This window comes from Notothenia rossii (assembly GCF_949606895.1).
Source record: "Notothenia rossii genome assembly, chromosome: 6".
Lineage (NCBI taxonomy): Eukaryota > Metazoa > Chordata > Actinopteri > Perciformes > Nototheniidae > Notothenia > Notothenia rossii.
In genome coordinates, this window is record NC_136909.1 from 54525946 (window position 1) to 54539315 (window position 13370).

At 42.1% G+C, this 13370-nt stretch overlaps 1 protein-coding gene and 1 long non-coding RNA gene across 2 annotated transcripts in view; both read right to left on the reverse strand.

Moving 5' to 3' along the window:
- The window catches only part of shtn1 (shootin 1), an 82953-nt gene extending 74815 nt beyond the window's left edge, over positions 1 to 8138 (reverse strand). Inside the window, exon 1 of the mRNA XM_079686864.1 lies at positions 8037 to 8138. Within this exon, the coding sequence (XP_079542990.1) occupies positions 8037 to 8091 (55 nt within the window). The 5' untranslated portion in view covers positions 8092 to 8138. The remainder of the gene's footprint in view (positions 1 to 8036) is intronic.
- Positions 8139 to 10898: 2760 nt separating this feature from the next.
- Positions 10899 to 12907, reverse strand: LOC307043056. The gene is made up of 2 exons (XR_013809273.1): positions 11123 to 12907; positions 10899 to 11034 (listed from the first exon to the last, which is right to left on the reverse strand). It is a non-coding gene; the product is annotated as an uncharacterized lncRNA (long non-coding RNA).
- Positions 12908 to 13370: the final 463 nt, after the last annotated feature.

Consider the following 13370-nt stretch of genomic DNA (forward strand, 5'->3'; position numbering starts at 1 on the left):
GTAGAATATAGAAACACGGGCTGAGTGAGCCTTGGGTGCAACTACAATAGTAAAGGGAACTGCCTTCTCTCAAACATTTACAATCACATGTGTATTTCTACGATACATGTGTCTTATAAGTAAAATATTGTTTTCCTTTTTATTTGTTAGACTTTACCAATAGAGGTATAGGGTTTTTCCTGTTCTTCTATCACAGGGGTTCTACTGTAACTGACCTTTGTTGGATCTAGCATATGACCCTCACACTCAGACACACACTGCTGATGTTCAGCTGTCATGAAGCATACTGTACCAGGCAGTTAGAACACACTTCTGCAAAGAGGTGACGTTATTTTCCCATGGAACAACACATGTTAAATCAGTAACCAACTTCAGTCTCTACTTGAGACATTCAGGAAACACAGAACAGGAAGCTGACTAACGATTAGTTTTTTTTGCAGTGAGTTAAACTCTGCATCGAGGGCAATGTAAAGAAAGAGTGACATTTTGGGATGTACAGTACAAAGCGTACCGGAGATAGATCAGAACATACTTTACCTCATTAGATACTATACAGAGTAGAAATAACTGAAAACATCAAAAAATGTTGTTCTGAAAGCAGAGTTATAACAGTGGCAGACCTGCCACCCAACCCATTTACCTAGAATACTTCACAAGATGAACAATGTCCTTACAGCTATCCTAATGATATACTGTTCCAGGTGCAACATGGAAAATAATGACTTTTGGTGTGAATGCTACGATATTTCTCATTACGTATCACCATAGAACAAGCTGTATTACAGCTTATAATGGAATTAAGAAGTTAAAAACATTTACTCAAATACTGTGAAATCTAATTGCACTTCAGTACGACCTCTACCTTGACAGAAAAATACTTTGACATTCTGCTCACATTAATGCATGAGTAATGTAAATCATTCATTCACATACGATAACATAACAACAATGACACATTATAATATATTTAAATGGTTCCATGCCCTCATACACTGATACAAATTAGAATTAATGTTACACTTTAACTTATGTTATACTTACAGGGGCCATTCTGCCAGCAATTTCTGCTCTTACTTTTCCAATTTAACACATTTTTCTGTTGATTCTTATCTAAATTGCATTATTATTATTATTATTTGGAAAGCAGGGGGGCCAGCAGCCCTGCCCGGGGATTACGAGGAGTAAAATACTCCTGCCATAGATTAAATGGACTTTAAACATGAAAACAAACACTATTAGAAATCAGCAGAAGTTAGTGAACATGGACTAGTCGGGGGCCTAGGGGATTTTTTGGTTCAGATTCTCGCAAATTCGCCAAATTTGGTACAGATGTTGTCCACACCGTACTTAATCATTTTAAGATGGGTGCCAAGATTGGCGCCCCATGGTACTGCCATATTGCGCAATCCAATATGGCTGCCACCCGAAAAAAACGGAAAGTCATAGAATCATAAATAATACCACTTTTTAGGGGGTTTCTGGGTCGTAGAATCTGATTCTGGTGTTATTTTAATGATTTGAGGTCAAGATTACCCCTCAAGGTCAAGTTTACTCATCAAAGTTAGTACATAAAGGTAATATTGGGGTAAAATCCGGTATTTCTGGTGCGCCATGCCAGATGCTACCCCCAAAAAGTTATTTTTTTCCATTATAAGTTGTAGTTGTATATATATCAATGTTTCACAACTCAAAACAGTAGATTGTTTATTATAAACAACAAACTAATACAAGTCCAACTTCAACAACAGTAAACAACAGTAGGGGACAATGTAATCAAAATAGTTACTCCGTAAAACTTGCTAAAATCAAAAAGTTAGATCACAATGTTGTCTTTCACATTCTTTGTGTCTCCATCCCTTGCAAGGTGTGGAGTTACTGGCTGTCATCTTCATTATTAAGGCACCCACCTTCGCATTTGCAGAGGATTGTGCATCGGACACCGATACAGTGGCATTTGCACTTTCCCATGCATCCCTTGAGGCAGCCACAGCGCACAAGAAGGTCACATGCTGCTGATGCATCACTAAGAGTGGTCCACAGTGGTTGCCATGTGCCAGTGCCATCTTTGTGCCAGCCCCACTCACTGAAGTCAGGAATTTCCTGCTGGACCGAGGTTGCCTGATTCCAGTAGAAACTTGCCTGCAGTAGCGCTCGCTTGACATGCTGGAACAGTGCAGCTTGGGTAGGTGGGAGGTTTTCCAGGGATCTACTTCCAGTGGTGAAGAGGCAATGTCTGGCCTCATTGACACCAGCTGCACCACACCCCTTGCTGTACATGAGCACGACAAATCGTTCAATGTTCTGCATATGCACAGACTCAAGACTGAAGAGGTCAGGGGTGTTTGTGAGAGCAACTAGTGTGTTGGTGAGGTCTGGTATGCTTCTCCAGGCTGCCCAAGCTGTCTTCTTGCCACATCCAAGAAACTGGGAAGTTGTGTCACACCCTGTTAAGCTGTGGAAGAGGGGTAGTGCCAATGACTTTGATGGACCGAGATCAGAGTAGATGGTATGGACTGGTATGTCACGATATTTTCGACCAGTACCGAAACCCACCCAGAGCTCCGTTAGGCCAAGGGTCTCGAAAAACCGGATTGCCAAAATGACAACATCGCTGTCTACGGTGCGAACAAAGGCTGTTGTATGACCCTGCTCTGCTGCATGTGCCAGATGCAGGAGGATCCTGGTGTCTGCCTCAGAATGGTTGCACTTCTGTAGTTTTGTGACATCACAAGGCATGTTGGAGAGCACAGTCTCAAAGTGGGTAGTCAGAAGGAGCTTTCCACGCATGTCATTCTTTGAGATCTGTGTGCTGATGAATGAGAAGAGCTCCTTTTTGTTGTCCTCGTTTTTTAGGAAGCCACTCCATTCATGCTTAGGGATTGGAGTGCTACCATCACCGACTTTTGTCCGTGAACCATTCCCACGCCGTTTCTGTGTAAGATATTTTAGGTTATTTTCCTCTGGGTAGTTGTCCCATACAGCATCAATGCGGTGGGTACTAGTTGTCATTTGGGCCTCCAGAAATGGTGTAATGTTGAGCAAGACATACTCGCTGAATGTCTTTGCTGTTGTGGGGCGCACCATGTGGATGACTGCTGCCATATCCAACACCACAACGGTAGATTGTTTGGCAGAAGCTGCACGACCTGTGCTAGCATTGAAGCATTGAAGAATGTCAGACTTTGTCCCAGATTGCAGAGACCCTCTGTCCGCCAGGCTCGGTGGCTCTCTCTGATTTTCGAATTGAAAGAAGTCTGTCATGTCAGCATTGGGACGTGACTGGAGTGAAAGGAACAGTTGTGTGATTAAAACCATGTTCTGCTTCTGTATGCCACCGTCCTTTGTACCTTTTTTCTTGGGGCCAGTTCGGTTGGCGAATGTTAGCATGTTTTTCCGCTTGACGGTATCAGATACTGGTACTGAAGCCATTTCCAATCTTTCCTTGACATATGCTGCATGAAGGGTCTGGCCGGCTTCATGGATTTGAGATAAAGAAGCAACAACTGCCGGCTCCATGACATTCTGTGTATCGAGTGCAATAAGCTCCTGGCTTGTAGCAAGGAAGGGGTTGCCTAGCTGCTGTACCACATCGATGAACGAGAGTACATCCTTGCGAAACTTTACTTGCAAGTTATGTCCTTCCTCATGATGAGCAGTGGATGACGTTGGTGGGTCATTGATGGCCTCAAACTCCTCAACTATCCGTGTGCAATCAGGTCCAGCCAGCATAAACAATGTAAGGGCTTCAGGATTCTCATAGAGTCCAACGGCTCCGCCATGCGCCTGGAGGCTTTTGTTGGACTGCTCATGTGCTTGGTCCTTGGCCATGAGGCTGAACTTTCTAGCTGATTTCTGCACAACAAAGTTGCCTTTCATGAATTCAGCATGTACTTGAGGGTGTTTATCAGCTATCTGAACCATGTCACGGACATGGACTGGCATCCAACGTGCGTAGTTTGTGTGGTCCAGGGCGTGAAACCAGCCGCAAAGTTCGTCACATGCTTGCACATATAGTGGAAAGTCCCCTTCCCGCAGGGACCGCACAAAGCGACACATCAGAAGCTCCAGCTTCATTATGGTTGACCAGAACTTGAACTGGGGAACAGTTTGTGAACGTTGATCCCACATATCAAATGACTCAGGTGGGCCCATTATACTCTCACAATACTCTGCGTAGGCGGTCTGTTTGAGCTCATAAAGTGACATGAGAGAAACTTGATGGGCATACCTTGTGCGTTTGATGTGATGCTCATTGAGCGCAGATTGTGCGCGACCGGATGTCAGGACCTCAGCCTTAGCGAGGATGGTGGCCCACCCGGAGTCGAGCAGCAGCTTCCCAATCATTAGGTGAATCTTGTCTTCAATATGCAGCGCACCCATCATGGCAACCAACTTGTCTTCTCCCAAAGTGTTGGGGTATTGCCATTGGAGCAGTTTGATGATAGCAAATAGTGGCTGATCTGCACCGAGTACGCTAGTCTGGCCTGGGTTGAGGAACTCTGTGCCTTGCATCGTCAGCTCCATCGCGTGCTTCATTGAAGATGCGGATGCGGCCTTGTCTGGGAATAGGGGGTAGATGCCGATCTCAGCTGGGGGCTTCACTGATTGCTCGCTGGCTAGCATAGAGTTGTATCCCGACCAAGTGATGATGTCACCCTCTGCTAACGTGCCTTGCTTCAGCACACTGTTAACGTGTGCCATCCATACCTCATCCTTGACCGTGGCACCTTGCACATCAAGCGGTGGTCTGACTTTGCTGTTGCCATATTTTGGTGCAAAGACATCTGTTTGAGTAAGTTGGACTGGGGGCTGGATCACGTAAGAGTCTGGTAGCTTTGGAGTCGACGTGTCAGAGGGGTCAAGCTTAATTGGATCCCGCTTCACACCTAGGTTCTCATGCGAGAGATGGTTGGTCACGCTAAGGGCATATCCGTGGAACTCATCAAGTGAGAAGTTGCCCTGAGCCTTGCTGTCTAAATTATCCACATCATGGGTGGTGAAGACATTGAGACGGCTGTTGGTTGGTAGTACCACTCCATCTAAGACATGGCGAGCACACACCGCTTGAGCAATACCTCGCTTAACTTGCATGACCCGTTTGTATGATACTGACATGCCTTGAGCATGTTCAATATCAATCTGTTTTTTGTTCCGTCCATGTCCATGCAGCCTGAGGCCACGATACAGGGGGAAGGGGGTTTCTCGCTCCTTGTTGTGGCGTATTGTATCCGTCTTCACAGCGTGGTGTGTACCCTTACTAGTATTGTAGATAAGCAGTTGTGAGATGTTGCATGCAATTCTCTCCCTTGCATTCAGATTGCTGTCTTCACTAATCTTCTCAAGAGCTGATGGGCCCTGGAGCACTACATTGAAGAAACTCCTCATCTCTTCACTAACTGGAGCTGTGAGGCAGTTAGCAGGAAAGGAGCCATCAAAAGGCAGTTGACTCTGTATAAAGTTGTGCATCATCATGGCAGCCCGCATGAAAATAAGAGCATCTTCTTGACCAATTTGTGCGCTATATGTCTTGGCAAGCTCATCAGCAACCTTAAACTTGTGAGATAGATAAATATCCTTCCGGCCTTTATTTTCCTTGGAAACCTCAACCCATTCAGGTAGAAACTTGAGAAGGTGATCCTTGAATCGGGTTGAGTGTGGCACTTTTTCATCTTGGCATTGATGACCTTGATCACTCGTAAACTTTCGATACATATTGCGTAGCTCTGAGAGCTTGAATAAAGTGTTCTCTGAATGTTCGATCAGGGCTATTATCTGAGCGCAGATGATCGTATTGAAGGGCGAAGGTGCAGGCCGCACCGAATCACGTTTCTCAGTAGCGATAGCGGTGTTTCTTAAACTTACATAACAGTTATGGTGAGTATGGAAATCATCCGCATGTGCATCAGAAGCTGGGGCAACTAGTCTGCCAAGTAAAGCAAAGTTTTTGTTGGTCTTCGCCCAACTCTTTAGATTGTTATCTACATCATCAGATGTTGCCCTGTGGAGGTTAGCTGGATCCACGCCCTCACAGATGATACAATATTTGACATTGCCTTGTTGCTGAAAATTCCCAGATGATCTGAGTTTTTTGGGACTAGGGCCAGTCTCTGCACTGGGGGCAGCTTCTTTGTCTTGCTTCTCTCTCGCCCGTTTAACCCGAGAACTACTACAATAAAGCCTGCACGTTTTGTGATACACAGCCTTATGCAATGTAAGAGTTGCTGCAATGCCTGAACCATCATTCAACTGACTAATCGTGACGTTACAAGGAAGATCATTGGCATTGATATCATTGAAGTCTTTTAGATCCCTCTCAAGTGATACAAGTCCCTCTGTCTTTGGAGTTGTCAAGCTTTCTCCAGGTTTGACCATTTGACAAAGACAACAGAGTTCCCAGTTCATAATTTTGATAGAAGACATGCTTGACTTGACACTCTTGTTCTAGTCCATTATGATGATGTAGGCTCGTCGACACAAAGAACTTTCACTTGCCATCCCGTCTTATAGGTGACATAGCAGGCACCTAAAAACAAGGACATAGGTTTGGTATCAACGTTGGTTGAGACCAGAGAGCAGAGTGCACATGCAAAAATGATAGCAATATTAGTATCCCCAGGACTTCATTTAATTCACTTCATATCATTGTTCTAATTTATTGATGACTTTATTTGGGCAAAATAATGAATTAATAATGAAATTTCTCAAAATGACATTAGTTATCTTATTAGCTGGCAAGTGTACAGGCAGATTAACCTTAGCTCAGCAAGATATCATTCACCAACAATCACTGAGCTAGCTAGCTTCTAATCTCTGAGCAATTGTTAGCTAATGTTAGTCAGAGCTAATATAGCTAATGTTAGCTAGCTTGAAAACATCAACTACATGTTCTTTGACAGTATTCACACCATGAAACTATAACAGCACACTAATTTCATTATGTTGTCTATCAGAAAATGCATGCACTTTTGCTAACATTACAACTTACCTGTCTTTTGTATGTGGACCATGAATCACCAGTACAGCCTCATTAGGTTACCTTCACCTGGTTTAACTGGCAGGCTGATTCAGCAAACACAGCACATGTTGTTACTGTTTGACTCCTGCCTTGTCTCTCAAACAAGTTTGAAAATAGGTTAAATGGCAAAACATTATTTCCAATAAATAATGATACCATTTTATTTTTTATGACACAAAATGACCTTTATGTTAACTTAGAGGGGTAAACTTGACCTCATATCATTGAGATGAAACCAGAATCAGATTGTTTTGAATTGTGAAATAAAACATTGATACATACAAGTATAGCTTATAATGAGAAAAAAAAATGGGGGTAGAATCTGGCATGTTGCACCAGAAATACTGAATTTTACCCCGATATTACCTTTATATACTAACTTTGATGAGTAAACTTGACCTTGAGGGGTAATCTTGACCTCAAATCATTTAAATAACACCAGAATCAGATTTTACGGCCCAGAAAACCCCTAAAAAGTGGTATCATTTATGATTCTAGGCCTTTTTGTTTTTTTCGGGTGGCCGCCATATTGGATTGCGCAATATGGCAGTACCATGGGGCGCCAATCTTGGCACCCATCTTAAAATGATTAAGTACGGTATGGACAACATCTGTGCCAAATTTGGCGAATTTGCGAGAATCTGAACCAAACGGTCCTTTTTTCCCCCCTAGGCCCCCAACTAGACCACGAGATGCTGCTTCATTTATATCCCGCACCCAATGGTCCCCCGCTGGGCGTTCCTCCCAAAAGCACCTGACCCCGAATATCAGCTTCATATCTTAATGGTGTAAAAGACGCTTCGTTTATCAAACACACTTTCAAAGAGCACTGTAGGCTACTTTAACAAACTACCGCTGAACATCTGAACCTTTTACATTTCTTAATAGCGCTGTTTTCTCCCACAGAGAGCGGTGACTGCTTACTGACTCTGTGTTAGTCTCATACTGAATAACGTGTTAGAATGTTAACCATAGAATACAGTAAATGGTGTTAGCATGCGACGGCGGGAAGCTAACTCACCTTGGTTTGACAACTTTGTAATAACATTAATTTTATCCAGCTCTTCAGAAGCCATAGAGAGGAATTATGTAACCAAAGTCCATCAGGAAGTGCTTCCTCGCGACACACCTGTAGACTCTTCGCGCGTGAGCTACGCACCTACAGAAGGATTCAAAGGCAGAGCACCGCACAAGCCCTGACTATGGGCATAGATTTGTCTCATAATTATTTGTGTGAACATACAAATAATGTGTGTAAATATGTGATTTGTAAATGTAAAACACCATCCACAAATGCATTGTCGCACCCAGACCCCACATTTCACAATTTGGGATGAATGAAGTATCTATCTATCTATCTATCTATCTATCTATCCATCCATCTGGAATCCAGATAGTTAGATGGATAGATAGATACTTCATTCATCCCAAATTGTGAAATGAGTGGAAAAAAGTAAACATAATAACATTACATACAAATAAAAGCAATAGACAGTATATATGCATATACAGTAGAAAGGACACGATGAATATTATAACATTTAATGTAGCCTTACTGTGAAGGCTTACCTAAATACGGTGCTTTTCTAAAGATTACTTTATTACTGCACTGGTAAGGTAAAACTAGGCCGATTAATAAGATGTGAAGTGCTTTGTAACTTTGACCCGCTCTAACACAACACAAACTAACTGTATCACTATAACATATTCACAGATCTTTTTTTTATTTGTGAAAATATTCAGCGTATTTGCAGATCCGTTTTACATTTGCAAATTTATTTGTGAGTTTGCAAATCTTTTAAATGCATTTCTGGATGTTTTTTTACATTTAGAAATCACATATTTACACACAAATGATGTTTATGTTCACACAAATGAGACAAATCTATGACCTGACCATCCTGTAACACCAATTACTGTAACAGTTTGGGTGTTTCCGCTTAAGTATGTTGAGCTTTATACGATTAAATAAATATACACAATACAATTTGCAAAAGTTAAATATGATATGAGCACAGGAATGAGCATTGTAAATAATTGATTAGATAGTTGTGTATTTATTATTTATATATTTATTCATAAGGTTGACTTTTGTTTTGGAGCAAAGTACAATTTGACTAACGTAATTTGACATGACATGACCACGACATGGCCGTTTCTACTGATCATAATTCCATTGTTGAGGTATACTAGAATAGATTTATATTGTTCAATGTTCCAAAATCACATTGGTTTCTCATACAGCATCTATGTCTAGTATGTGTATTCACTCTGTCCTAAACGGCTTGTTTGAGCTCCTGATGTATGGCGTTATAAATTGTATTGCGTTATATTTGTGCCTCTATCCTGAGCATATCATCAGGATATCATGCGCTATGTAGAGAGAAGAATTGCGACAGCGGAAGTCCAAAATGCTTGATCGTCACGTGGTTCAGAGAGACTCAGAAAGTTCCCGGAAGTTCGTAGCGGGCCATTTGAATCACGATTTGAATGCATTAATAACAGGATAGAAGTGCAATTTTTGGTAATTAGTGGTCAATAAAGGTTTTGATTTGCAATATGTATACAACATATCGATATGTGTATGTAGTTACATCAATGTGTTTGTTTTTTTTAAAGTAAAATGTGCTAATATTTGAGGATTAAGATAAAATAAGAAGTACTTTATTGATACCACTTGGGGAAATGTTTACGCTGCAGCAGCAAAAGACAAGGAGGCATTGTACATTAGACAGTTAAAAGACTAGAATTAAACAATCGAAAATGTAAACATCTTAAACAGAAATAACATAGCATTACAACAAGTAGAAAATATACATAGTGTGAACAGCTATCTTACCTGTTAACATATACATGTTAGGCTAACGTTGCCTTGGTTAAAGAGCCTGTTGCTGTTGTTTATTGCTCTGAATTCTTTAAAACAAATATTATCTTCTTAAACCTGTATGCTAGTCAGGAGCATCACATCCTAATGTGTATTGATATATTTAGAGGGAGGGAAGGAAGGTTTGAAAATTCTGATTAGATACATTTCTACCTGTCACGGAGGTGATCTCTGGGCCCATAGATCTCGGCCTCCGTTACGGGTTGTATAGCTTCATTGTGGTTGATTGTGTTCACCTGGTGCCCTGTGTTGTCCCCTCCCCCCTCACCTGTGTCTTGTTGATTGATTAGTGTGTGTATTTAGGCTCTGTTTTCCCTGTCAGTGGAGAGGGAGTGTGTGTGAGATCCTGGTGGCTGCAGGCTGGGTTCACATGAACAGCAACAGCAGGATTGAGGCTGTGTGTAATATGTTCATGTTTTAATAAATGCCCACACCGGGTTATAATTTTGGACGTTCTGCCTCTGCCTCCTTGCTTGGTCGGGCCACTCAACGGTCAGCTTCACACTACAATTTATTTAATTCATGGTGGTTTCAGTAATCCCTTGGTAATTGAGGACCCAAGTAATCTAAAGTACTAACGTAATCTTTATGATATTCAGAAAGGACAGGAGACCCACAGGTGCCTATCAATGATTGTCAACTGACAGCACAATGAGTCAAAGGACTAGCAGCAGCAGCATGATGATGTTAAATGTGTTGTTTTAGGAACATCCATTGTAAATAAATGGAATTCAATAAACATTGAATAGCATGTCATGCAGTTTTGTCTGTGCCTTGTTCTGGCATATAGTCTCCCCCATGGTTTGCTGTGCTGCCTGGGGATTCTCCAAGCGCTCAGAGAAAGGAGTACCCATGTAAAGTTTCCCCACTGACACAGAGAGGAGGAAAGAATGGCTGGCTCAAGTCAAGTCAAGCAATTTAACTATCACAAAAGACAATAACAGCAACTAAATATATGAGGTAATCATATTTTTCACAAAACGAAGACCACACCATTGGGAAGCTTAATGTCTGTTTAATCAAAAATAAAGATCAGGGAGAGGCTTGCTAAACTCTGGGAGTTGAGACTCAGGTGCAGGGTGAGGGTCTCAGTGCAGGTCTTCAGGCTCCAATAAACCCCCCTGGGGTTCTTGTGCTGAAAGAGGGAGACAAAGACAGGAGAAAGGGTTAGATACATCTAGCAACGTATAGGATGGGAAATTGCTGACCTATTTTAAACTTACCTTGTGTTTTCACTCTCACTTTAGTCCCTCTCCCTTTGCCATCAATCCAAAATCAGCTGAGCTGCAACATAATACAGACAGGTAATAATCAACAGAATCACAAGGACATTATATGGCTCTGCTAAAAACACTCACCCATAAGTTACGTTTTTGTTTACTGTTTGGAAGTCTCAATTATGCACTCTAAATCCATGTCAATAGCGATGTATCACACAAATAGCTCTGTTCCTTATTATTGTGTAACATTCGGAAACTATATTATACTAGCTTGAACTCCAAAATGGATATCCTCATTTCACCACCTCCACCCACTACAATCACACGCCCCAATGTTATATTTAATTAATATGTAAATCCCTCCACCCCGGATAAAAGCACGTTAAGAAGCCCCCTTTCTCTAATTCCACAACGTTGGAAGAAATAACATTAAGAGAACGGATTAATAGGCTGTTCATGGTTAACGTGTGTTGCTAACTTTATCCGGTATCCTAGCCTCATATGTCCGGTTGAAAATTAACGCAAGCTCTATGCCCATTGCAGAACAGGAAACAGAAGTTGGTCCAGGTTCTGGTCAACCCAAAATTGTGATAGAGAGAGAAACATGTTTTGTCATTCTGCCACCTCTAATGCTTACAGCAAGTAATCAATACTTCAGAAGGGTTCATGTACATGTAGGCTACGGTTTGTTAGCTGTTTGCTTAAACTACCCTAGCTATGTTGCCGACTAGCAAACTCAGGCATTGCAAACAATAACGTGATATCAGAAAACTAGAAATGTATAACTCAACTGACACTGTGGCGTACTATTCTCTTCATTCAAGTCTGTCATGTCCTGTAAATGTCAACGATGGATGTGTAATAATAACGTCAACAGCCTGATGGCAACCGAAAATCCCTCTCTCATCTCAGATAGAAGATATGATTGGAGACGACCAGCCAATCAGAATTGACCTTCTCGAGTTCTCTGATTGGTTGGTTTTGTGGCACATTTGTAACGCTGTGACAACTTGAGCGAGCGCAGGCGCTGAGCGCGCACAGGCTGGAGAGGTCGAGCGAGCGGGGGGAGAGAGAGCGCGTGCAGCGGTCTGCTTGCGCACGGAGCAGGAGTTTTATGAGAGAAAATACATTTCTCTGTGCTCAAACATTTTCAAGTGCGCGCTCAATAGCATTTTCTATGCTCAACATGTTTCATTGCGTGCTCAGGATAGAGGCACAAATATAACGCAATACTGATGTAGCTTCCTGGTTGCAGCGTGGGGTCTGCGAGACAGCGAGACACAGCAAAACTCAGCCTGAACTCAGCCCGAGCACACATACACACTTGTAGCCTGGCTGTGAGTTTGTGTGTGTGCTCAGAGTGAGTTCAGGTTCAGGCTGAGAAATCCACAGAGCAGCTGAGAAAAGATAAGGCTGAGTGAGTCCGCGGATTGGTCCAATCCGCAGAGCCATTACGTCACTATACCCAAGGCAATACGTCACTATACCCAAGAGGAAAAAAATGGAAAAAGAAAATCTCCAACGAGGCGTTCTGGGAAAAGAACACAGAAACACAGAAAAGCTTCTGTGTTAAGAGTTTTACTCGCTACAGGGTGTACTTTGAGGGTTTGTGACTTTGCAGACCGTTTACATGCATAAAAAGCTGCACGCAAGGGGACGGGTAATAACCGGAAAAGCATGACATGGGACCTTTAAGTTACATAAAAGAATTGAGCAAATTATGTTTGATACATACAGTGGGACAAAAAAGTATTTAGTCAGCCACCAATTGTGCAAGTTCTCCCACTTAAAAAGATGAGAGGCCTGTAATTTTCATCCTAGGTATACCTCCACTATGAGAGACAAAGTTAGAAAAAAAAAATCCAGAAAATCACATTGTCTGATTTTTAAAGAATTTATTTGAAAATTATGGTGGAAAATAAGTATTTGGTCAATAACAAAAGTTCATCTCAATACTTTGTTATATACCCTTTGTTGGCAATGACAGAGGTCAAACGTTTTCTGTAAGTCTTCACAAGGTTTTCACACACTGTTGCTGGTATTTTGGCCCATTCCTCCATGTAGATCTCCTCTAGAGCAGTGATGTTTTGGGGCTGTCGCTGGGCAACACGGACTTTCAACTCCCTCCAAAGATTTTCTATGGGGTTGAGATCTGGAGACTGGCTAAGCCACTCCAGGACCTTGAAAAGCTTCTTACGAAGCCACTCCTTCGTTGCCCGGGCGGTGTGTTTGGGATCATTGTCATGCTGAA